This window comes from Mycteria americana, chromosome 29 (assembly GCF_035582795.1).
Source record: "Mycteria americana isolate JAX WOST 10 ecotype Jacksonville Zoo and Gardens chromosome 29, USCA_MyAme_1.0, whole genome shotgun sequence".
Classification (NCBI taxonomy): domain Eukaryota; kingdom Metazoa; phylum Chordata; class Aves; order Ciconiiformes; family Ciconiidae; genus Mycteria; species Mycteria americana.
In genome coordinates this window covers 108,567-132,145 of record NC_134393.1, presented here as the reverse complement: position 1 = coordinate 132,145, position 23,579 = coordinate 108,567, and the positions used below count along the sequence as shown (strand labels likewise).

At 50.7% G+C, this 23,579-nt stretch overlaps 3 protein-coding genes and 1 pseudogene across 4 annotated transcripts; all 4 read right to left on the bottom strand.

Moving 5' to 3' along the window:
- Positions 1-75: 75 nt before the first annotated feature.
- On the bottom strand, positions 76-5,953 carry LOC142421373 (E3 ubiquitin-protein ligase TRIM39-like). Of its 2 annotated transcripts, XM_075526041.1 has the most exons (7): positions 5,246-5,918; positions 4,063-4,155; positions 3,039-3,269; positions 2,771-2,793; positions 2,329-2,444; positions 1,663-1,692; positions 76-1,196 (listed from the first exon to the last, which is right to left on the bottom strand). In XM_075526041.1, exons 1-7 carry the CDS (start codon positions 5,657-5,659, stop codon positions 601-603), a joined length of 1,503 nt encoding a protein of 500 aa, XP_075382156.1. In that variant the 5' UTR covers positions 5,660-5,918; the 3' UTR covers positions 76-600. The 2 variants fall into 2 exon arrangements, with proteins under 2 accessions (XP_075382156.1, XP_075382157.1); XM_075526042.1 differs by lacking the exon at positions 1,663-1,692 and having other exon boundaries at positions 5,246-5,953.
- Positions 5,954-6,825: 872 nt separating this feature from the next.
- LOC142421394 (tripartite motif-containing protein 10-like) lies at positions 6,826-10,469 on the bottom strand. The gene is made up of 3 exons (XM_075526081.1): positions 10,224-10,469; positions 8,987-9,102; positions 6,826-8,510 (listed from the first exon to the last, which is right to left on the bottom strand). Exons 1-2 carry the CDS (start codon positions 10,449-10,451, stop codon positions 9,070-9,072), a joined length of 261 nt encoding a protein of 86 aa, XP_075382196.1. The 5' UTR covers positions 10,452-10,469; the 3' UTR covers positions 6,826-8,510; positions 8,987-9,069.
- Positions 10,470-10,693: 224 nt separating this feature from the next.
- Positions 10,694-13,480, bottom strand: LOC142421393 (E3 ubiquitin-protein ligase TRIM39-like; annotated as a pseudogene).
- Positions 13,481-13,584: 104 nt separating this feature from the next.
- On the bottom strand, positions 13,585-21,662 carry LOC142421376 (zinc finger protein RFP-like). The gene is made up of 8 exons (XM_075526049.1): positions 21,540-21,662; positions 20,350-20,756; positions 18,697-18,792; positions 17,114-17,344; positions 16,439-16,461; positions 15,923-16,038; positions 15,221-15,253; positions 13,585-14,891 (listed from the first exon to the last, which is right to left on the bottom strand). Exons 2-8 carry the CDS (start codon positions 20,752-20,754, stop codon positions 14,380-14,382), a joined length of 1,416 nt encoding a protein of 471 aa, XP_075382164.1. The 5' UTR covers positions 20,755-20,756; positions 21,540-21,662; the 3' UTR covers positions 13,585-14,379.
- Between the last annotated feature and the right edge of the window lie 1,917 nt (positions 21,663-23,579).

The window sequence follows — 23,579 nt, the reverse complement described above, 5'->3', positions numbered from 1 at the left end:
TGTGCAGCTTTTCTTAATCTTGCTGACCCAAAAGCTAAGAAGTCGAGAATAATACGTCCATAGCAAGGCAGAAAGTGGAGAGTGCAAAACAAAATGTTCTTTTATTTGAAATAAATATCAGAAATGTAGACAGAGATAGAGACCAGCTCCCCAAACCAAGCTAGTTTGTAGTGAAAGGCCAGCCTCCCTTGGCAGAACAGGCTCTGGATCTGCCTTGCAATTGATGTCAGAAAGAAAACACTTTGGAAAGAGAGAAAAACAGGAGGATTCAGTCTGTTAAAGGCAAAAATAAATTTAAAAAGACCACAGATCTGAAAGTACTAAGTGTTCTCCATCCTTGATAAAACCCCTCCATGTTCCCTTCCTTCTCATGTGCTGACTCCATCACCTCGTACCGGCTGATCCTTTCTCCTCGCCGCTGTCTGCTGGTGTCCCACCTCCCCATCCTTGCTGTACAGGTGCCAGCCCAAAGCTCCCAAGGGACATGGACACGGGAGAGGAGCAGCAAGTTCTCTCGACGAGATGCTCTGAGCAACCACAGCAACCAGCTGGCATCACGCAGGAGACGTCCCTTTCGTTAAAGTCTGATTGACAGACATCTCAGGGACAGATTCGCAGGGGAGACCTGAATCCTACCCAGTCCAGAGGGGACATCAGCTGCCCAGTCACCGACTGGTCCTCTGAGGGTGGGGTTTGGGCGATTTCTTGCAAACGAGCCCCCATCCCCATCTTGAACCAGGGGAAGACCCTCTCCCCATTGAACAAGGCTCTGGTATAAACCAAGATGGAAGCGTCATCATCTGCGCTGAAAAATGCCACCCGCCCCCCTTCATAGTCCAAGGAGACCCGTATCCTCCTGGGAAGGGGGTTCAGGCGCAGGTTGGCGCGGGGGGATGTGAGGGAGTGATAAGCCTCCAGCGCCCAGACCCCCTCCTTGGGAGTGAGGCTCATCGGTCCCTTCCTCTTGACCGATGCTCGGGCCACCCCCAGGGCCCAGACACCCCCCTGTCCCACCTCCACCTCCCAGAAATGCCTCCCCGAGGTGAAGCCCTTGCAGCCCAGCACGCAGGGTTCAAAGTCAAATCTCTCCGGGTTGTCTGGGAGGTCCTGCTGAGTCAGCTGGCCCCTGGCTTGTTTTCGGTCCTCGGAGAGGTGAAGGTTGGGGTGAGCTGTGGCCGGGTCCAGGGTCACGTTGGCTGCAGGACAAGGGAGAATCAGAGTATTGGAGGTAGGGCTTGGCCCCAGGAGAGGCTGGAGATGTTTCTTTTTCTCCCAGCATCTAGGACCAGCCCCACTCTCCTGCTTCTCCCAGCTCTGGATGCTTCACGGGGGGGCATGGGCAGGTCTGGGGCTGGCACTAGCTTTGGGGTCCCCCAGCAGAGATGACCCTGGGTGGAAGGAGAAGGGGGAGAGGACAAAGCATGGGGAGGGAAGGGGAAGCACAAATGCTCTTCTCGGGTGTTCCCTTTGTTTGGGTCCCAGAGGGGCATTTGGCTTTATTAGGACCATATCTCAGCCCCTGGATACACCAGGAGCATCCACATCAGGACGCTGTCACCCTTCCCTTCCTCTCCCTGGGGACTGCATTATTTTTTTTTTTCCATGGGAATCGCTTCCACAAGCCAAAAACCCAGTCTCTCCCACCCACCACCATCAACTTACTTGGCTCTTGCAATTTAAACATCAGGTTGTCTAAAGAGGAGAGAGATTTTACGGTATCAGGTTTACGTGTCAAACGGACTGGCTGTAGCTTAGCTTTATCATGCAGGCTGGAGAGGCGAAACAGCTAACAGGAGACGTGGGAGGGGAAATATTGAGGGCATGAGGGCTCAGCTGGATGCAAAGGCTCTGGGTTGACTTGCTTTGGTGCAGGTATTGATGCTGTGATAGCTACACGACTCTCCCAAAGCCAGGGGAGATGAAAATCCTGGCCAAGCGAAACTCCTCTCCAAGAGACACTGCAATGGATTTCTCCCCCTGTTGTAGCTTCCCCTCCCTGGCTTTGTACCCACATGGACTTTAATTTTCCCACCAGCTGGGAAGCGATGGGAACAACCGCACCAGCAGCTCTGTTTGAATTTGCTTTTCACGTGGGACATGGGAGAGGAGACTCCTCTGCCGAGCTTGTTTTTCTCTCCTCTCCACTTCCCAACTATTTTTGCCCCAGGAAAAACTGTCAGTGTCCTTCTCTGGTCAAAAGTTTCAGCTGTATTTATTTACAACAGTTACTAGGTGGGTTTTGCATTAGCAGCCAGCACACAAGAACCCAGTTCCTCCCAGATATCAGGCGTACAAGGCAACGTGCCTTCTCCTAACCCTGCTCGGTACCTTGGCATTTCCTCAGCGTGCCTCTCACAAGGACGTTTCGTTGAACAAAGTCCTCAAGTCTTCTTTCCAGATCGGAGGAAATCTCCACCGGAGGGTTGAACTTCATCATCTCACAACTGCAAAGAGGGCAAAAAACCATGTGCGATATATTCGATTGCTCATTTTGTTCTCATTACATAATCCAGGAGAAGCTATGGGGTAGGCTGAGGATACTTATCCAGGAGCAAATAAAATCCCCCTTTTCCCTGCCCTCTTTCTTTGCAGTTTGTTTCCGCCAGGCAGTTGCTGAACGGACATTTCTGAACGCCAAGCACCGTTGTGGGAGGCTGAGCTACCGACTGCATCCATCTGGTTTGAAACCCCGACCTCAGGATTCACCCACGTGGCATCCAGCCCTCTCCAAGCATCAGAGTGCGGGGAAAGCGAGAAGGAGCCACGTTACCTATTCAAGAGTCTTCTGATGTCCTAAAGGTGGGAAGAGAGAGGAGAGACAGTTGGGGAAGAGGAACAAGTGTTGTGTCTTCTAACAAAAGTTATATATTTTTATGGCACTGCAGGAGCAAAGAAGGACCCTACGCATGTGATGATCCCACCTGCAGCAATACTAGAAGACACCAGGGAGCTTCCATGGGGCTGAATTTGGGCTCCCAGGTCTCAGGCTTTGCTCTATCCCTCCTTTCCCCACCAGCTCTGATGTTTCGGGCTCTCACCTGCAGGAATTGGCTTGCCGGCTGCTGGAATTTCCCCTCCATCTCCCAGATCAGGGTGTCGAGGTGGGACATCTCCTCTGAGACCTTTGCCACTGCTTCCTCCTGGACCCTGGTGATGGCCTGGTCCAGGTCTGCCAGCTGGGTCAGGAGGAGGCGCTCTTGGTCCTTCAAAAATTGGTGCAATAGCTTGAATTCACGCACTATCTTCTTCCCTTCATTTTCAGTTTTCTCCTGCCAGGATCAGAGATGAGGGGAAAGGGGATGAAAAGAGGGGCAGGAGACCTCCCCATGCAGCAGAAGGCACGGCGTGACCTCTCTATGACTCTAGCACCTGAAACACTGGCAAAAACTGCCCTCGTGGATTATTTTTACATCATTCTAGTTTCTATTAGCGTCACATCTCTGAGGCTGACGCCGTCCGTGGGGCTGCAACAACCTCAGAGCTTTGCAGAAGGAATCAGAGTAGCCTCAGGTGAAGCTCTGCAAGATGGACAGGAGGTGATGGGGGCTGCAGAAAAATCCCACCCCACCCAAGAAAAACAGATTAGTGCTTCAAGGCCACCAGGCTGGTCTCGGGATACCGTGTCCTCAGTGATATTCAGGCAGCACAAGGGTGAATTTAACAGCAAACCATCTTGCTGGGGATTTAGGTAGTAGCAGGGACTATTCAGGAGGCTTAGCCTGGAAGGAAAACCAAAAGATGCAACCACAACTGGGCTCTATAGGAGGGAGATTTATAGAGTTTAGGAGGAAAAAAAGCCTTCCAGCCCAACTCTCTATACCAGGTTGGGTACTGTCTGCCCCCCCAGCTCCCTTGCAGAGGAGCTGACATGTTATCTCCCCGGCGCAGGCTCCGGCTGATGTGAAACCCCAGCAGATAAACACAGGGCTGGCCGCTGCCCAGAGCAAATGGCACAACACTCTGCAAACCAAATACGCGAGATCTGGCCTCAAAATACGCCAGCAATGCTGGGGTGGGTGGAGAGACCCTCAGTCCCCCAGGCTCCTGCTGGGGGGCACCTACCAGGTACAAGCTCTTCCTTACTCCGGTTTTTCTGCTTTCCAGGTATTTTTCTCTCTCCTCCTTTAAAGCCTGTAGGCGGCCTTGGATTTCTTCCTGAGGAAAAAGAAAAGATGTTCTTGGAGGAGCTGAGAAAAATCCTTTTTCTCCACTAAAATTACTTCTGCCCTCGTCTTAGACGGGAGAGGCTTTGCCTAAATGCTGGCTCCTCTGCAAGGAGCAGAGCTGGAGGAGGAGGAAGGTCCAAAAGCCACCTACGATGTTCTGAAGATCTGTGCAAAGAAAATGCAACCTGCAAACGCCAACCTCGCTGCAAGCACGGGGAAAAATTCCGCAGAAAAGCAAAACACCAACAGTAACCAATAGCCCATGTCCCGGGAAGCATGTAAGAGCAAGATAAGCGCGTAGTGAGATTTCCTTCAAAAACACTCGCAGCCTCCAGAAATTGGTGGCTCTGGGATAAACATCTCTGTATTTAATAACCCTCAGTGGATTTATTTAGGGTGCATTTATAAAGTGCTTTTTGAACCCGCAGAAACCTTCAGCATCAGCAACATCTTGCAGCAAGGAGTTCCTCCTGTTAACGCCGCACGATGTTGCACTGTGTTTGCACGGTTCTGCCGAGTGCTTGACTTTTTGGTGAGAAAGATGATGAGAACAGGTTTGGATCAGCAGGAAAACAGAAAAGGAGCAGAGAAGGGGAAGAGACAGGAAAAAGTTATTTCTCTGTATTTGAAACTAAAGAAACAGTGAATAAGGGAACAAATATGCAAAATTGCCCTCAATAACTGATGTAACCATGTTAAAAAAAAAAATGAATTCTTGGGCATTTTTACATGTTTTGAATATTTATCATCATCGGTATTTCAGCACAGTCGAGTCAACAGCAGAGTTCAAAGAGGAAAAAGGCTAACAAGATATTTTTTAATTTCTCCCAGGCTGTTGGCAAAGATGAATAAATTAAAGGGGGGGGGGGGGGAACCCTGCTAGGAACGTTGTGAAAAACAAACGTCCATGCAATAAAACGCAGACAGGAAGCACGTGGGTAAGTGACACCCAAAGAGCCCCGTTTGCAGCTGCGCCACGGGGGTGCACACAAAGCGTATGCACCCAAACGGCTGCGCTTTGCCCCTGGAAAGGGATTTTCTGTGAGGTGGGGAGGTGCAAGCACATCCCCGGGCTTTACCTTATATTCCTGGGCAGCTTCTTCGATGGGGACCACGGCGTGGAAGCGGTGCGCCTGGGACCTGTCGCACACCATGCAGATGGGCTGCTGGTCCTCCTTGCAGAAGAGCTTCAGAGCCTCCTGGTGCTGCCTGCACAAATTCTCCCATCCCGCTGCTCCTCCTCCTCCTCGCAGACTCAGCTGCCTGGTGATTTCGGCGATATTTGCCAGCTCCCTGCTGGGACGGAAACTCTTCCGCAAAGCCGTCTGCCTGCACTGCGGGCAGGTGAAATGTGCCTCCAGCCCTTCCCAGCAGCGGGTGATGCACGCCCGGCAGAAGTTGTGACCGCAGTGGATGGAGACGGGGTCTTGGAAATAACCCAGGCAGATGGAGCAGGAGGCTTCACTGTGCAGGCTTTCCGCTGGGCTCTGCATAGCCACGGCTCTTCCCAATCTACCTCCGGGATAGGATCAAATGAGCTTCGCTCTGCAGGAAGAAGAGGAGGGTGTTTCTCCTCCTGGCTCAACCGTTTTCTTGTTGCAAACGGAGGAAATCGACCCCCAGCCCTAACGCCACGAAACAGCAGCACGGGAGGCTCGAAGAGGAGCGAGACGAGGGCGAGCACGCGTGAAGCTTCCTCCTCGCCTCCGGCCAGCCTCCCACCGGTTTCGGTTCAGTTGACTTTGAGCCAGATGTGGGTTAGCAGATAGGAGGTTGGAGGGCAGGGCTGCTCTTCAGCGGGACTAGGATGGGCTGGAGAAGTGGTTGGGGAGAAATCTCATTAAACTCGGTGTGCGATACCCTCTTGCACCAGGACCAACCGTGGAACGTGACTCTGGGGCCTTGGGGGTGACAAGTTGTCCACGAGTCAGCGGTGGGGCCATGCACCAAGGATATCAACTCCATACAGGGCTGCATTAGCAAGAGTGGAGAGGGGAGGGATTGCTCCCCTCCGTCAGCACATGTGAGGCCATATCTGGGTATGGGGACCAGTTTGGGGCTTCCCAGTACAAGGCAGATGGCATCAGGCCACCAAACTGAAGCCCAGGGTGGATGGGGAGAGACTGGGATTATCCAGCCTGGAAAGGAGAAGGATTAAATCACTGTCTGCAACTGCCCAACAGGGTTAGAGAGAGGACAGAGCCAAATATCAAAGCTCTCCATGACTGTCATTGTAACCTTTTAATTATTTAATTATCCGCTTATGCCGCTTAAACGGAGCTCCTGGGCCCATAGTCATCCTTGCCCTGCTTTTATCTGCTTTCCTAGGCATCTACCTTTGGGGACAGGACAAGGACTTCACAGAATCACAGAACTGTATAGGTTGGAAAAGATCTTTAAGATCATCCAGTCCAACCGTAAACCTCACGCTACCAGGACCGCCACTCCACCATGTCCCTAAGCACCTCATCCAAACGGCTTTTAAATACTTCCAGGGATGAGCCTTGATGGACCTTCATCCGAACCCCTGTGTCTGTTGGATATTCTCAAGGAAAAATCCAGCCTCTTGCTTGACTAAAGCCCAGCGCGTGGGGGATCACGTGGAGCCAACACCCAAAGGAGCAGTCCCATTTCTATGTGTTCGTTCCCAATTCTGACTCCCCTTACGCACAGAGTCAGGATTCACCCGAGCTGCAAACTACTCCAACTCCTGGATTGCTGCTGACTTTTCACCACCTCTATTTCCACAGACTTGTGTTTGACAGTGCAGAAAACTCAGGTTTATCATCTCCCTGTCCAGCGGGTTTTAGCGAGGAACAAGGATGACTCTTCCTTCCTCCAGTTATTTTAAGCAACTTCCAAGGAAAACTTGCGGATAAAAAGAAAAAGAAAACACACAAGGCCGACATTACTTAGAATTGCACATTTACTTCTAATTCCCCATCGGTGTGAGTTTGCAGGCACCCAGGAACAGTCACTTAGTGATTAAAAGATCAAAATATATTTTAAGGCACGGAAATGGCCCCTTTTTCCACTAAAGAACTTGAACGCCGCCACGCTTTCATTTGAGGCTTGGGCTGGAGGGAAGAGGTTGTCCTTAGTGGCGGGGCAGGAGCCAGCTCCAGCAGCTATGTCTGTATTTTGCATTAAACATGTAAACAGCCATTGAGGTGGGATATGCCTGGGGAGTCCCCCTTCCCTTGATTCCTTTTCTAGGTTGTCCCTGGCATATGATCTCTCTGGTCCCACCAATTCCCCTCTGTCTAGTGGCTCCATCTCCACCTATGGTAGCATCTGGGATGGAGAGATGGGTCTAAGGCTGTCCAGACCCTCCAGCCCAGGGCAGGAATTTCTGGAGGGTCACCAGAGCTCAGGGCCATGCAAAAGCTTTGCAGAGCTCCTGCTCCATGCAATGTTTTGCATAGCCCACGTTTGCGGCACCCGGAGCCGCAGAGGCTTATGGTGGAACTGGGACAAAACTCAGCCCCTGGTTTGTTTCCCAGGAGTGAGCGGATGGGGATTTTATTTTTTTTTTCCTGTGCCTTGGGGAAAAAAGTTTGAGGTGAGCATCCTCCATCACCAGGAGCCATGGGTAGACTGTCTCCCCTTTGGAAGAAGCCCGCGGAAAAGCAAAGATCCGTGCCTTGCTCACAGCTTCAAAAAAGCACCACCCTCCCTTCCTGACAGTCCAAGTAGATTCGTATCCACTGGGGGACATTGCGTAGGGTCAAGGGGGTGACATCAGGAGAGGTCAGAGCCTTGTACCCATCTCTGCTACGACGCAGCGTCCATACGCCCGCTTCAGGCTTCAGGGGAAACCGACCCTCCCTCGGCACTGACTCCTTGGCCACCCCCATGGCCCACGTGCCTTGTCCGTAGACCTCCACCTCCCAGCGGTGCCAACCCGATGTGCAGCCCCTGGAGCCCAGCACGCAGGGATGGACTTGAACATCTCCAGGTTGAAGGGCAGGTCCTGCTCACAGCTTCCCCACCCCATCACCCTGCAGTCTTCCAAGAGGTAAAGCTCAGTCTTGGCCGTCTTTGGGTCCAGCGTCATCTGTGCTGGAGGCGGAGAGAGAGTCAGGCTCATTGCAGCAGATTTTGGGGGGCACATGGCTTTTTCTCTCCCTTCCCATCCATCCGATCCAGTTGGGACCCCTCCAGGCCTTGCCTCATGGTGGGACCAGGATGGGAGAAGGAGGAAAGGAGGCAGCAGAGCAGTTTAGGTTAATCTTTGGGGACAGCAGAGCTTGTTTTACTATATTTTTTGATTTAATATGCTGGATTGGTTGGGCACGCGTTTGGCTCACTTACTTGTTAAAGGAAGTTGGAACTCCAGTATGCCTAGAGGAAAGAGAAAGAGAAAAATGTGAGAGGCAGAAAGATAAATTGGTCTGATTCTGGATTTCTTCAAAAATCCGGAGAGTCAGGACCAAGCTTGGGGGAATGCAGAGAAACTTGAGGAGAGAGAGGAGAAGAACAGGTCTACACATAGGAAATTCACCCACTCACAGAGGGGCTGCTGCAAAGAAAACGAATACGACGACGCATTAGAGCCCATCTGCGATGAGGAGCACGGGAGAGCAGCAAGACCCTGTCTCCAGGTAGTTAATGTGAAATACGGGGGACCCAATGCACCAACAGCCGCAGGCAGGTAATACCAGACTAACACTTGCTGCTCATTTGCAATCCCATTATTGGATCTTGAAAAAAAATCCCTCATTCAACAACCAGGATGTATTTCTTTCACATGGCTTCACTCCATCCCTCCCTACCAAGGAGCACGATGACATTTTCCTTTTTGGACCTGCTCACGGTACCTTGAAATTTCTCCATAGCCTCCTTGAAGACTGCAGTTTTCTCTGTGAAATCACAGAATTTCTTTTCCAGCTCAGGGGAAATATCAAGTGGCTGCGAGAACGTTTCCCTCTCGCCCCTGGAAGGAAAGAGGGGAGGTATTTAATCCTGGTTGTAGTTTGCTACTCAATGTTTTATCAGCAGTCAGTGGGGAGAATTAGCGGAGGGAAGACGATGGGTCTGCACCACATCGCACATCGTAGCACATTACACAACGTGATCGCACCTACCCTCGTAGATGTTTATTGCTTTGCTTCAGCTGTGAAAGGATGAGGTGGTTGTGTCAGGGTCCTAATGGGAATTAACATCCCTGAGCAGACACACCTGGGACCCCACACCCCCACCCATGGTCCAGGCTCTATTTAAGCTCAGCTGCTTTGGAGGAGCATCCATGCATGGCCATGGACCTGGCTGATCCACCCCATGGGCTGCCTTCTTGGCTTGCCCCCAGCCCTGCCTCCTGCCCATGGACCTGCCTGATGCTTTGGGCTGCCCCCAGCCGCTCTTCCCAGCGTTGCTTGGCTCTCCTTGCTCGGGTACGCGGAATGGGGCTATGGCCGGTGATGTCTCCGCTCCCTGTACGGTTGCGTGCAGCTCCATAGGGAGCCACCAGCCCTTGCTGCGCCCTGTCATCTTGTTCCAGCATGATGCTCATTTTTGTTACGCTGAGCTATTTCTTCAGCAATGGCTTAAGAGTCTTGCCCGACGTGCCCCCACCACATACTCACTTTGAGAGCGTAGGAACCCGCGCCCTTCAGGAGCGGAGCCCTGTCCTCCTAGTTCAGCTCGTGCAGGTGACTGAGCTGTCGGTGCCAATACGTGCCTGAATTTATCATTAATTAAGTAGAGAGGAAGAGCCCTCCTTCAAACCCCAGTGTCCTCGGTCAAATCCAAAGGCTATATTGCAGAAGGGCCAACCTGTCCCTACATGATTTCTCCTAGTATCCTGCCACAAAGCTGCTCTGTTGTGGTGAAATTTTGACAGGAGAAGGACCGCATACCTGCTTAAGGTGGTTTTGATGTCCTAGCTGAGAGAGAAAAAGAGACTTAGTGACCTGGAATACCTCTCCTTGGAGTACGGGGGTCCTGCTGTAATGAAGTCCCTCTTTTAGCATGTTGGGATATAAAACCGAGAGCTGGAGACCAAGCTGGTGCTCAACCAGTGCCTTCACAGCAATTTCGGGAAGCCTGGGGTCTCACCTTCAGGAGTTCACAGCCTGGCTGCTGGCGCATCCTCTCCATCTCCCCAGTCAGAGTGCCCAGGCTCGCGGTCTCCTCCAAAAGCCTGGTGAGGATGTCTTCATGCACGTTCATTATCTCTGTGTCCAGCTGCTCCAGATGGGCCAGGAAAAAGGACTCCTGCTCCTCCAGGAACTGGTGCAGCTGCTTATATTTGGTCACGATCTTCTGCTTTTCAGCTTTTGTCATCTTCTGCCAAGGGCAAGCTGAAGCCGGTAAAGGAGAGAGTGGGACAAGAGCATCAAGAGTCAACGGTGGGTTATAGATTAGTGGGATCCACCAAAAAGATGCATTCGGGGAAGATACAAACCTACTCTTCCTTCCCCACACCCCTTGAGTATCACCCACCCATGGGAGCGAGGAAGAGGAGATGTTCCTCCTTTCTTCCCCCATCCTCTAAAAGGAAAACTGATGGACACCTACGCGTAGTCCTGGACTCTGTCATCTTTATCCTCCATGGAAGACTGAAGCGCCTCTTGCTCTAATTTCAGAAGCTGCAGTTAGGTCTGAATTCATTCCTGAGAGGAAAGAAATAAGTCCCTTGTTTAATGGCATCATCTGGCATCAGAGGTAGGCTCTCTGCTATTGCAACACCAACTGTGGTCCTTCCTGGTCCACAGCTGGCTCGAAACTCATTCTGGGTCTTTCCAGCTTCTCTGTTGCAGGAGGAAACCAATTTCAGGTTGGCCTGAGCTGCCCGCAGAGGCGTCATGGCTGGAAAGTACCTTGTGAGGGATGAAGCCAGGAGGAAAAAAAAAAGGCTCAATGCAAAATTAGAGCAGGCTGCTGCAAGCAGCCCAGCTGAAGAGCTTCCGCAGCTGACAACAGCTGGTCCACAGCAGCAGGAGACAGATGGGCCCGGCACCTGCATCTGCTGCTCATGTAAGAACGTTTCGATCCCTGGAGGATGGCATTTTGCTGTGAGCAGGGCCATTTAGCTGGGAGAAACAACACCCTCATTGGAAAAATGGTTGTTTTTTTTTTTTCTCTTAACTTAGTCTTAGGTCAGATGCTAGTAATTGATGTAAAGCTTTTAGAATTAAAAAATAAAATACAAAGAAGGAGCCGAGGGTATTTTAGAATTATAAAATACAAATAAGGAGCCGAGGGTAAAGATTGGTGCAGGGGGAGTCGATTTCTTTGGAAATTCAGTCGTGGTTGCAATCTCATGGATTTTGGCATAACTCGCCATGCTCAGCAGAAACAATGGGGAACCCTTGACTGCTCTTGAAGTAAGTGTTGGGAAAGCTTTGTGACACCCGTGAGTGTTTCAAAGCCGTTAACCTCCTCCTTTTTTTTTTTTCCTTCTTTTTTCTTTTTTTTAACCAAGGTCAAGAAGATTTCAGGGAGCTGTGGAGTAGGAGAAGAGTTGAGGATCTTTTCTTTTTTTTTTTTTTTTTTTTCCTACTGATCTTCAGCAAAACTGATCTTGATAAGGAACCCACATCCTGGAGGAGAGAGCCCTTTATGGCTGCTGGATAAACAAATGGTCACGAGGCTCAGCAAAGCCCTGGCACTGCAAATCATGAGGTTAAAAGGTTACACGGGGATCGTGGTGGTGAGAAATCGTATGTGTCTGTTTCTTACTCTTCCCTAAGCCTCTGCTCATGGCTGAACCCCGGGGGAGATGATCCCTTGGTCCCCAAGAGCGCGGTGCTCCTGTGTCCACCTCTTCCTCAGGGCAGGTAATGCCACCTCAATAGTTGGTATCAAGAGACAAGGTGCATCCACAGGTGGTTTATCCCACAGCCCAAAGGCTATACAGGTATCCGCACCCACCAAGAGGGGCAACACCAGGGACTTCTGGCCCTTTGTGTGTCAACGTACCCAAAAACCCCTCACCTTGTACTCCTGGGCAGCCTTGTCCACGGGAACCGCAGAACAGTTACGGTGCACCTCGGACCTGTCGCACGCCACGCAGATAAGCCTTTCCTCGTCTTTGTAGAAGAGCTTCAGGGCTTCCTGTTGCTCCTTGCACAAGTTCTCCCCTCCTTCCACCTCTCTGACTGGTCGCAGGTTCAAGCTCTTGGCTACTTCAATGATGTTTGCCACCTCCCGGTTGGGTCAGAGGCTCTGCTGGGGCACCGTCTCCCTGCGCCAGGGGCAGGAGAAGTCGGGGGTCAGTCCTTCCCAGTTCCGAGTGATGCGTGCCTGGCAAAAGCTGTGCCCGCAGTGGATGGACACGGGGTCCTGGAAAAGTTCTAGGCAGATGGAGCAGGAGGCTTCGTCCTGGAGGCTTTCCACAGACATCTTGGCCGCCATGGAGAGCGACCAAGTTTGTTTCGCTTTTGAACGAGGAGGAAGGAGAGAGATTTCTCTTCCTGCTTCTAAGCCATTGGTTAAACTGAGATCCAGCCCCTTTCCAGCAGGGCTTTAGGCAATATATTTCCTTCTATTGCTCTCCCGGTGCTGGGAAGTAGCAGTTAGACAGCTGCGGAGGAAGAGAATTGGAGACGCCCATCCCATTTTTACCCTTTCCCAAAGGCACTGGGATTTTTCAGTCTCCAAAACCTGTCCTTTGAATCAGCGGAGACCTGTGGATCTGGTGGCTCAACAGCAGCTAGAACAGGAGTTTCACACCCTACTAGCACCTAAGAGAGGTTGTGGTGCAGCTGGGGTGGGAAACAACCACTGGTTGAAAATGCCTCTGAGCTACCAGGAGTGACAGGACCTGGCCAGGGCTTGGGAAGGACCTCAGCACCCTTCAGGACAGTGTCTGTAGAGCTGTTTGGGAGGACTCTAACATCTCTTGGGTGACCCTAAGGGTTCAAATGTACAATTCACTGCAGGGCAGGGCCTTCCTGGCTGTCAGAAGAAATTTCTGCCGCTCCTGACCCCTGTGACATCAGCTTTGCCCTTGGGCTAAGGGGACATCAGACTAACGCCCTGCAGAGATTGCTAGGGGTCAAAGATGCTCATGTGTCCCTGGAGATTGCTGGTGCCTCCGAGACCTTGCAAGGTCCCAGCAGGTTTCTCTGATCTGCAGCAACGTAGCTGAGAGTCTGGACTGATGCTTTTCCTTCCTTTTCCTGCTCTTTAAATGCTTTTTCTTTCAAAAATTGTTGTTGTCCCTTCTTTCCAGCATCATTCATTTGCTATCGCCTTTCAACCGGTTTCCAGTCCAGGTGGCTTTCAGGCACATAAGCAGGAAGAGTCATTGCTATTCCCTCTCACCACAGCTGTGACGAAGCAAGAAAGGCTTTGTTCAGTGCTTTCATTCGAGCTTTATAAGAAACAAGTCAAGAGAGGGCAGCAAAGCCACCAGGGTTTGCCATGCTGGTGGTGGCACAGCACCATTGTCCCAGTTTCTCTCTAACACGAAAGAGAAAACAGCCCTTGAAATATAGAAAGACACTTTAATGCAGTCATTTTGCATATAAAAATTTGTATAAAACTGCTTACTAAGCTTCCTGACCCAAATGTATATATATAAATTGCAGAAAGGCAGAATTCAGGCTCTTTCTGATCATCTTTGCTCCTCCAGCCTCTGATTTCTCCCACCCCGCAACTCTGAGAAAGGCAGCTGAAATCCATGGGGTTCAACACCAAAGCCTTAAAACGTGTATGTTCTTGCCAATACCGTGAGGTTTTTGGCTCATAAGAGGTCTTGGTGGGAAAATAGCAGACATTACACTTAATTCAGTGGTATCCTCTTTTCCTTTCCAGTAACTAAACCAGGAACCGGAGCCAGCTTCTTCAGCCCTGCAGGAACGTCATTGTTGAATGTCAACAGTGAACATTGTTGAATGTCAAGGTAAGGAAAAATTGGAAAGGACGGGAGAAGAAGAGAAGGGATTAAAGCCGTGAAATTGGTGTCCCAGGGGCTGTTGCACAAATTATAGGCTTCATTTTCCTGCTCGTCCCAGGGTGATATTCCCTAGCAAAATCTTGGAGACTACCCAAATGTTAAACCATCCAGAGCTCTGCCCAAGATGGTCCCTTCTCAATCTGCTGCTCTTGAAAACCCCATGAGAATGAGATTCAAAGTGGACACTGGGACTCGTTTGCTCCACTTTATTCTTTACTGTCCATAGAATCCTGAAATATAGTGTGGTTTCCTGTATCAAACCAAAGGCTTGTCCAGGGCATGCATGTCCGTCTTGCTGCCCATGCTGCCTCAGGGAGCCAGCTGGATCCTCGACTCCCAAACCCAGAAGAAAGGCAGGATTTTCTCTCCATTAAAAGAAGTCGGAGGAAAAGCAAAAGCCAAGGTCTCATTATCGGCATCAAAGAAAGCCACGTGTCCCTTCTCATAATCCAAAGAGACCCGGATAGTCCTTGGCCTCCCATTCAGAGGCTGAACTGTTTCGAAGGAGGTGAAAGCTTGAAACCTGTCCCCACAGATGCCAACAGCCCAAATCCCCTGGGAAGGGTCGAGGTTAATCCAACCCTTTCTCCACGCTGAGTCTCTGGCCACCCCCACAGCCCAAAATCCCCTGCTCCCCAGCCACACTTCCCAGTAGTGCCGCCCCACCGTGAAGCCTTCGCAACCCAACACGGAGCAGTAGGTATCAAATCTCTGGGGATTGTTGGGCAAATTCTGGGGCGTTTCATCCCACCTCACGCTCCTCCGGTCCTCGGAGAGGATGAGGTGGGGGTTTGCTGTGTCTGGATCCAGAGTCACGTTTGCTGATGGGAAGGAAAGCACGAGAGAAGAAAAACAGCCCGTCAGAGGGAAGGTGATGGATATTTCCCTCCATCTGCACCCTTCTGGCTTTTTCCAGGGATGAAATTTTGGCCTGACTGAAGCTGTTTGGTAAAGGCTTTCTCGATGAAATATGCCACACAGATCTATTTAAAGGCTCTAATGATTTGTACTATTTTTAATTCCGATCAAAGGGGAATAGAAATTCATCTTGCCGACCCACCAGGAAAGTGTGAATTCCCTGCTTTTGCTGTGTTTTCTTGCTTGGGTCCCCTTTTTCACCCCAGTAGACCTCCAGTCTCCCATGACTTACCCCATTGCACATCCAGTTCAACTGGGAGACTCTCTGGAAGGAGAGAGGAGGAGAGAAGTGCTGTTAGTTTGTTTATGGGGGAGAGGGAGTGTATCAGAAACGGGTAAATATGAGGACGTGCACTTTCCCCCTTGCAAAACAAGCAAAATCACCAGGTGAACAAGTCCAGCTCGGGGGTAGACGGACCTTCAAACCCAGTATGACCAGCTTTATGAGGATATTTCTGTAATTCAGAGTTGGCTGCACCAGTTACTGATTGGAGATCAGAGGAGGGAATGGGCCAGCTATTTGAACATGGAGGAAGGTCTCAAAATAGCTCGTTCAGGGCTTATCTATGCATACACCACCATCCGTTTGCAACGTGTTGACTTTTCACGCTGACTGCCTTGCAGATGGCTAGACATTACCTACAGGCTGGGTGGTTTAAATAGGACCAGAATCAAGAGTTTGATTCATTTCCTTTGTGTAGCTAAAGGGAGGGGCTTGCTCTAGTCCTGCGCGTTACTCGAGCATTCAGACACGTGTGCAAATACACCTGGGAACACAGGTACCTTCCCTCGTCCAGCTCCGGCCCCAGATAGGAGGGTTATCGAGAAACTAATCATTAGCATTCCTTAGGCTGGGCTTTATGCTGGTCATTGGCTAGTGTCCACTCCCTTCCCGCTGCAGAAGTGTGTTTGGATTTTCCCCTTCCTTTTGTACCTTTGAATTTCCTCAGGGCTTCCTTCAGAACGATGTTTTTCTGAGATAAATCCTTGAGTCTCTTTTCCACTCTGGGAAACTTCTCTGTCAGTTGCTGGAAAGTCCTTGCTTCACACCTGGAAGGAGAAGACTTTTGTATTCCTTCCTTGCTGAGCAAGCTACGTAGAAACCCTGCTTAGAAAAGCTGCCGGGTAAGCTTATTTCTCCCCAGGCATCAGGCTGAGTCAGTGGAGACATTGCTGGGCATATCAGTGGTCCCAATGTCCCTGTGGAGGGGACACATTTGCTCTGGACCTCCTCAATGGCTTCGATTGGATATTGGCTTCGTCCAGCGGAACACAGGAGGTGGTGGGGACGTGATCTCACCCCAGGGCCATCTCCTCCCTAGCTTCTTCCTCACCCTGAGTGCTGGGGACTCTGGTAGAGAGGATAACACCTCCTGCTCCCCCATTCCTGTCCTCTTTGTGACGCTGTGCTGGGGACAACCGTCCCCTCCGGAAAGGGAGAGCCACGTACCTGGTCAAGGCACTCCTGGCATCCTAAAGGAGAGAGAAGACGGGAATTAAACTTTGAGCGATCTTCAGGCCCATTCATATCTCTTATCTCCCTCAGCTGTTGTTTGCAAGCACTTGTTGCTTGGTTTGGGTTTTCTTGTGCCAGCACAGAGCAAGATCAGGGACCTCCTGTACTCATACAGTGGCCCATTTGGTCCCTGGCTAGAAGAAATGCTCAAATACAGCTGGTGGAATATCATGTCCACTTCCAAACGCTGCTTCTGCTTGTGTCCGCCTGATGCGGTCTCTTGGGGAGGGAGAGCGTGGTCCTGTGCTGGGTAGCCTCATCCCTGGGCTTAAGCCAAGATTCAATTATTAGCTCTTGCCACAATCCTGCAAGATGAGCACCAATCTCCCTTGCTTTGCCTGGGGTTGGGAGGGAACGTCCAGTTGGTGGACGCTTCCAAGATGCTGAAAGACTAATTCTGGGGTCCTCCGCCTCATGGGTCGGATATGACATAGCATAGCTCGTTAATGTTGACATACAATGTACAATACGGCTTCTTCATGAAATGAGCATCTAAATAAAGTACTCAAAACGTCAAGGCAAAGAGATTGGAGAGAGGGGGAAGAGACCACCACCTCAACAGCACGTCCAGAGCATTGCAAACTCTGTTGCCCAACTCCTCACTCTCACCTGCAGAGATTTATTCTCTGGCTGTGGGCTTATCCCTTCCAGCTCCCGGATGAGGTTGCCCAGGTGGGAGATTTCCATGGAGATCTTCCTATCGTTCTCGGTCTGGGTCTGCACTATCTGCTTCTCCACGTCCTCCAGCCACATCAGGAGGAGACGTTCCTGCTCGTCCTGGAACTGGTGCAGCTGCTTAAACACCAACATGATTTTTGACCTCTCGGCTCTTGTCTGCTGCTGCAAGGAACAGTTGGGGAGGGACGAGAAGAGAAGAAATCAGAGACTTACAAAACCTGGTTAAATAAAACAGTAGCAAGGACGGGTCTTTGGCCCTGAGGCCAGTCTAAGTCCATAGCACGTGGCTCTGGGTCTCCTTTGAGCTTTATGTTATGTGATACCCTGTGGAGTCATAAAATGCTTCTGGCCTTTTCGAGGGGTTGTTTTTATTTTTCAGCTGGAGAAACATGAGGGCAGCGTTGCTTCATGTTTTTCCCACAGCCCGGAGGGAGACCAGGCATCGCGTGCGGGCATCTGCGGGTGTTTGATGGGACAAATCCTGCTGGGATAGTGTTTGAGGACACCGGGGTGAGAGGAGGATTCAGCGGTGAGATCCCGTGGAGGCTGTTGGAAATGGTCCCTGGCACGTGCAATTCCCCAAAACTCCCAGGCGTTGGCACCGAGGGCAGTAGCTGGATGGCACGGGACCGAATCCCGGCCAGGGACTGCGGCACAAGCAACCAGCAGCACGTTCGTGGTGTTTTCCTTCCATCCCCACTTTATTTAGCAGGAAAGACATTGCCCACCTCTGTTCACCTTCACCTGGGCAGCCTTCCCCGTCCTCATGAAGCTGCAGTGAAACATCTCTCAGGCTTTCTGCTTCTGCTTTTGAGGAAATCACCATCTCTCACTTCCTTAGAGCTAGGGATCCATTCCCCAACCTCTGGTACCCCAGAACAGGGCTGGGAGGTGGTGGAAACATCTGACATGGTGCAGTCTCCAAAGGAGATGTGTCTGCTGGATGCTCAGATGCCCCAAGCTGCCACAAGAGCCACCACCCTCACTGGGACCCAGACAGCTACGCAGCAGTAGAAAAGCCCCACGGGGGTCCGAGTTGGACACAAGCACCCCCATGGACCTCATGCTGGGTGTGGCTGACCCATCTCCAGGGCTGGATGGTAGAAAGCAGCTCCTGGGGTGCAGCAGTCTGCGGCGAAGAGGCAGAGGTCCGAAGCACCATCCCTCTGGAGCACCATCCCACCACCCCGTAGAGCAAACCTGCCCAGGAGGACCCCCGTGCCCGTCTCCTCGGTCTGAAACGTGGCTTAGCTAAGCTGCAAGCGCCTCCCTTCAAGCATTCAGAAGCCACCCCGCTCTCCGCTAGCGTTTTGTGGCTGCCGATTTCCCTTTGAGAAACATCTGCGTTCCATTCGCGGGTGCCTCACCAAGATGGAGCGAGTGAAAGAGAGGTGGGCCCATCTGGGTGGAGCAGCTGGAGGTGTTTTCCTCCTCACCGCAAATTTAGGTGCCAATCCAGCATCTTTTAACCTGCAGAAGACACCTCCGTGCCTACAGCAGCAGCGAGTACCTACCAGATACTTCTGTCTTCTCGTTTCCCCGGTCAGTTTTAATCCTTGGAGCCTTTCTCTTTCATCCTTGAGGCTCTTCAGTTTGCTTTGGATTTGCTCCTGGGCATAAAAAAATTAATAATATTAATCTGCAAGTTGTTGGGGAGAGGGATGCACGGCTTCAACGTTGCTCTAGCTAATTCCTGGTGTGTTTGAGACAAGCAGAACTTGGAAATATTTAAATATTCTTTATTCTGTTGCCCCTCTTCACCCCAGGCCTTTTCTATGAAGCCTCTTGTGAATGAAGAGTCAAATAAAGGCAGTATTCAATATTGCAGCCTCATTTGCACCCCTGTTCTGGTCTTTGCCAGTTCCTTCTCCCAGTGTATTTGTGCCCAGTTATTTTCTGCATTCACCGTAATCTGTTCTGCCTTCGTCGGCTCTTTTTATCCCCTCGTGAGCACGACATCCATTTTTTTTACCTTTAATCAGGTCCCCCAAATTGCTGCAACTTCCCATCATCTGCAGAATCAGCGTTTCTGCCCAAACTCGTCACCTTCAGCTCCTTCTGCGGTCCAAGCAATAATATGAATAACGTCCCCAGAGTTGGTTTTTAGGAGGAGATGAATTGCGCCTTAGAAATACCCGGGTTTTAACGCCTAAAAGACCCTCCCGTGACAAACGCCAATGGGCGTTTGCAGCGCACGCATCCCACCCCGACCCCCTCTTCTCTTTCATCAGCTTATTTTCTCCCTCCTGCCCCTCGCTTCTTCTTCCCCCCCGGCTCGTTTCGTGCTCATGGTGTGACTAATGTCACCTTTCACCTCCCCATTCCCAGTCATTTCTTCCCCTGTGGGCAGGATGAAATGTCACCGAGTTTCCTCCGCACAAGCACTGGCTCCTCCTCCTGACCCCATCCTCCCTCAAGGGAATTAAAAATGCCTCCCAGCATCGTTGCGGTTATCCTGAGAGAGCTGCTCAGAAAGAAATTCCTTCGGGGAGAGATTTACAGCGGAAAGGACAACTCATCTGGGATTTCCAAGGCAATTCTTGCACAAAAATTAGCAGCAAGAGCCCTGCCTGTGCACAAGTGAGTGAAGGCGGGGTCTAGCTCTGCTAATTTGAGTATTTTCTATGAGCTACCGGCCTCAGCTTCCTCTGTGGTCCCCGGAGAGGGTGACAGCAAATGAAGCGGTGGCTTTTTGTAAAGGGATCCAAGCTGACGAGGTCACCCTGAGAAGCTTAAACTGAAATCCCACTTTGGAAGGTCGTGGTGAAAATCAGGCTTTAATCAACGCGTGCCATCCGGGGGTGACCCTAAGAGTGGATTTTGCTGGTGGGCTGGGTCTGACCCAGCACCCTGAAGTCTCTGCTTGCCCCTGCATGTCCCCAGGCCAACCCGTGCCCCTCACCATGCATCTGGGCGCCTGCAGACCGGGGTGGCTGCATCACATCCAGGCAGGGCTGGAGCCAAGGCGGCGACGCAAAGCAACCCCAGCTAGATGATCCACCAGCTCAGCCCAAACTGCTACATCCCAAATCCTGGGAAATCCTACGGGACATCCTTCCCCATATCCTTGGCAAGGTGGAGAAGCCCCTGGCTAGTGGACCTCAGCCTCCGCTGGGCCAAAAAACCCCCAAAACATCAGAGCTAAGCACTGCGCTGTGATTTCTTACTTTGCACTCCTGGGAGGCTTCTTCGATGGGGGCAACGGTGTGAGCGCGGTGAGCGTGGGAACGGTCGCACACCACGCAGATGGCCGTCCGGTCCTCCTGGCAGAAGAGCTTGAGCGGTTCCTGATGCTTCGGGCAGAGGCTGCCCGCTCCGGCCCTCAAGCTCAGCTTCTTGGCAATCTCCGCCAGGTTCCTCAGCTCACGGTTTGGTCTAAATTTTCTTTTCTGGGCAATTCCTCGGCACTGGGGACAAGCAAACCTCCGGTCTGATTTTCCCGAGCATCGTGTGATGCAGTCCCGGCAGAAGCTGTGCCCGCAGTTGATGGACACCGGGTCACTGAAATAATCCAGGCAGATGGAGCAAGATGCTTCTTTCTGCAGACTCTCCAGCGGGTCGCACTCGGCCATGGCTGAAGAAGAATCACACGATTACTTTTGCTTCATTGAAATTTTATTTTTTTCTTTCAGCAGCAGCTGGGAGTTTCCTTCTCGATTAGCCTTTGCTATCTGAACCGGGAGGTCTTGTTTGAAAAGTGCAGCCTCGTAAAGGATGTAAAAGGAAGGAGGGGCGGAGAAAGGGGAATTTCAGGCTCTTTTCTGCGCGAAACGCAGTTTTGCAACACCCCCCCTGAAACCTGAGTCACTCCAAAAGGCGTTTCAAGATCTTCAGAAGTTTCCTGCTAAAGAGAGAGGAGGGAAAAGAAGTTCCCTGTCCTGACCCATGACCTCCGAGTCCCAGATAATGAGTTGACGGTGGGGAGCATTCGGCAGCAAGAACAGCTTATGGATGCCACCACTCTCTCCTTCCCCCTCACCAGCACCTCTGTGCAGCCAAAACACAAAATTATGGGTAAGAAACCCCTTTCCTCCCTCTTTTTCGCAGGTGTTTTTGAGCCCAGCTGGAGGAAGAGCCATGGGGCTGATCAGCAATAGCTGAGCTCAGCGCTGGTGCTGGATACTCCCTATTGCAGAGCTCAGCATCCTCACCCCTCATTTAGGAGGTGATCCCAGCCCTCAGGAGGGCAGGACGCTCCCACGGATCTGCTGGGACCGGGAATAAACCCAGTCTGAGGCATCTCCAGGTCAAACCCTGCCCAGGCTGAATCAGCTCGGTGTATATTTTAATTTTCAGCCGGGGCCGATCAGCCAAATCGGGTTACAGCCCTGCTACACATTTGTGCATTGTCATGTACCTCTTTCCTTCCTCCGTACGTGCTCAAGCCAAGGAGTCGCTGGTTTAATTGCAAATGAGTAATCTAAGCTCTGCTTTCTTCTTGGCCACCTCTGCAGCTGCAGCTCTGGCCACGCCGGACGCCTGCAGCTCCCGAGCTGCGAGAAGTGACTCAATGGAGGAAATGAATCACGCAGCACCAAAAAAAATGAGAGAAGTGCTCCAGACGTCCTCGGCGAGATAAGTCAGGGTGTGCTCGGGGGTTCACCGCGGTCGTTCCCTGCCCCGAGGTCAGGCACCTGGATTGGACCCATCCTGAAAGGGTTTTGGTCGAGATGCTCTTACAGACGCCTCTGTGCTCTCCTCCAGCAATGACCAATTTTCCACCTGGGGGAAAGGCTTTTCCCATGCCAAAAATACTCCTGCCTGCTTGTTTGGGCATGGGACCTGCATTCCCTGGTAGCAGATAAATGTTCGTCTTGTACCCACCCGCGTGCTGTTGCCCGCCGATGCAAGCGCTGATCCCAACCTTCAGCATCCTCCCTTGTGTCTCCAACCCGCAAATCCAACAATCCCACCTCCTTCAGCCAAAGCCTTGGGAAATATTAATTAACACCAGGCTCACAACAGGCTTATGTGTGGCAAACCCACCCCGCTGGACGCCAAGTCTCGATGCTCAGCTTTGAATTATCAGCAAGTCCACGATCCCCTCGTTTGCTGTACCAGGGTTTCAAAATCCTGGTCCATCCAGATTTAAAATCTCCATTTTTCTACTCCCCGCAAGGGAAGGAACTCAATGTACCGCAAAGCCACGTCGGTTATTTTTTAGGTGATGAAAAGCTTAGCTACTTTTTCCAGTACATTGCAGGAAATGAAGCTATGCTGACCAGTCTCTAAATTCACCGCTATCTCCCTCCTTCCCCCTTTTTAAGATGAAAACCTCTAACTCAGCTGAGAAGATGCCCATCTCCTTTTTTTCTTTGCTGCGGCCATAATTCTGACCCCCGCTGTGGTACCTGTGGTTTTTATACGCAGTACTGATCAGTACCTATGGATGAGTTAACTATAAGATCATAACAAGCCTTTTTAAGGAAGGCTAAAAGGAAATGAAATGTTCTTTTCCATTTCTCACAAGCATGGTAACAATTCGGCCTCAGTTCAAGCTCTTTGGGGTCTCTCCAGAATAGCGGGTTTTTGTAGCATCTGCGCAGCTGCTACGATGCTGCAGCTCTTGCTTTCCTCGGGCATTGACTTTGCACATGGATGTGACCTCTTCTGCCTTGGGACTTCTCTAAATTATGAGTCAAAAAAAAAATAAAATATATATATATATACCTCCAAAAACCAGAGGGGAAAGATGAAGCAAAAAAAAAAGACAAATAAAGACAAGGAAGTGAATGTAGAGGGAAAAGAGTGGCAGTGAGGGGAATTCGCATTGCAGTCCTTCTTTCTGCTTCAAAAAGGGGAATAAGAAACGGGCTGTGATGGGGGCCCGGTTGCCTGCGTGATGCGAACTGGGGTTGGAAGACTTACATAAAGGAAAAATGATGGAAGAAGGGCTGTGATTAAAACTTATAAAGGAAAAATGATGGAAGAAGGGCTGTGATTAAAACATATAGAAAGAAAAAATGATGGAAGAAGGGCTGTGATTAAAACATATAGAAAGGAAAACTGATGGAAGAAGGGCTGTGATTAAAACTTATAAAGGAAAAATGATGGAAGAAGGGCTGTGATTAAAACATATAGAAAGAAAAAACGATGGAAGAAGGGCTGTGATTAAAACATATAGAAAGAAAAAACGATGGAAGAAGGGCTGTGATTAAAACATAAAGGAAAAATGATGGAAAAAGGGCTGTGATTAAACCTTCTATAAAGGAAAACTGATGGAAAAAGGGCTGTGATTGAAACATATAGAAAGGAAAACTGATGGAAGAAGGGCTGTGATTAAAACTTATAAAGGAAAAACGATGGAAGAAGGGCTGTGATTAAAACATATAGAAAGAAAAAACGATGGAAGAAGGGCTGTGATTAAAACATAAAGGAAAAATGATGGAAAAAGGGC

What these genes read in the sequence shown, in the direction of transcription:
- LOC142421373 (XM_075526041.1), bottom strand. Translation starts at nt 5,659, where the DNA reads ATGCAGAGCCCAGCGGAAAGCCTGCACAGTGAAGCCTCCTGCTCCATC. An exon ending in AAGCTGCCCAGGAATATAAG is followed by an intron (nt 4,156 to 5,245) that starts GTAAAGCCCGGG and finishes CTTTTTCCTCAG; the next exon opens with GAAGAAATCCAAGGCCGCCT. An exon ending in GTTTAAATTGCAAGAGCCAA is followed by an intron (nt 1,197 to 1,662) that starts GTAAGTTGATGG and finishes CTTGTCCTGCAG; the next exon opens with CCAACGTGACCCTGGACCCG.
- LOC142421394 (XM_075526081.1), bottom strand. Translation starts at nt 10,451, where the DNA reads ATGACAAAAGCTGAAAAGCAGAAGATCGTGACCAAATATAAGCAGCTG. An exon ending in CAGGCTGTGAACTCCTGAAG is followed by an intron (nt 9,103 to 10,223) that starts GTGAGACCCCAG and finishes CTTTCCTTCCAG; the next exon opens with GGGCGAGAGGGAAACGTTCT.
- LOC142421376 (XM_075526049.1), bottom strand. Translation starts at nt 20,754, where the DNA reads ATGGCCGAGTGCGACCCGCTGGAGAGTCTGCAGAAAGAAGCATCTTGC. An exon ending in CAGAGAATAAATCTCTGCAG is followed by an intron (nt 16,462 to 17,113) that starts GTGAGAGTGAGG and finishes TCTCTCCTTTAG; the next exon opens with GATGCCAGGAGTGCCTTGAC. An exon ending in GCCAGGAGTGCCTTGACCAG is followed by an intron (nt 16,039 to 16,438) that starts GTACGTGGCTCT and finishes TTCTCCTTCCAG; the next exon opens with GTGTGAAGCAAGGACTTTCC.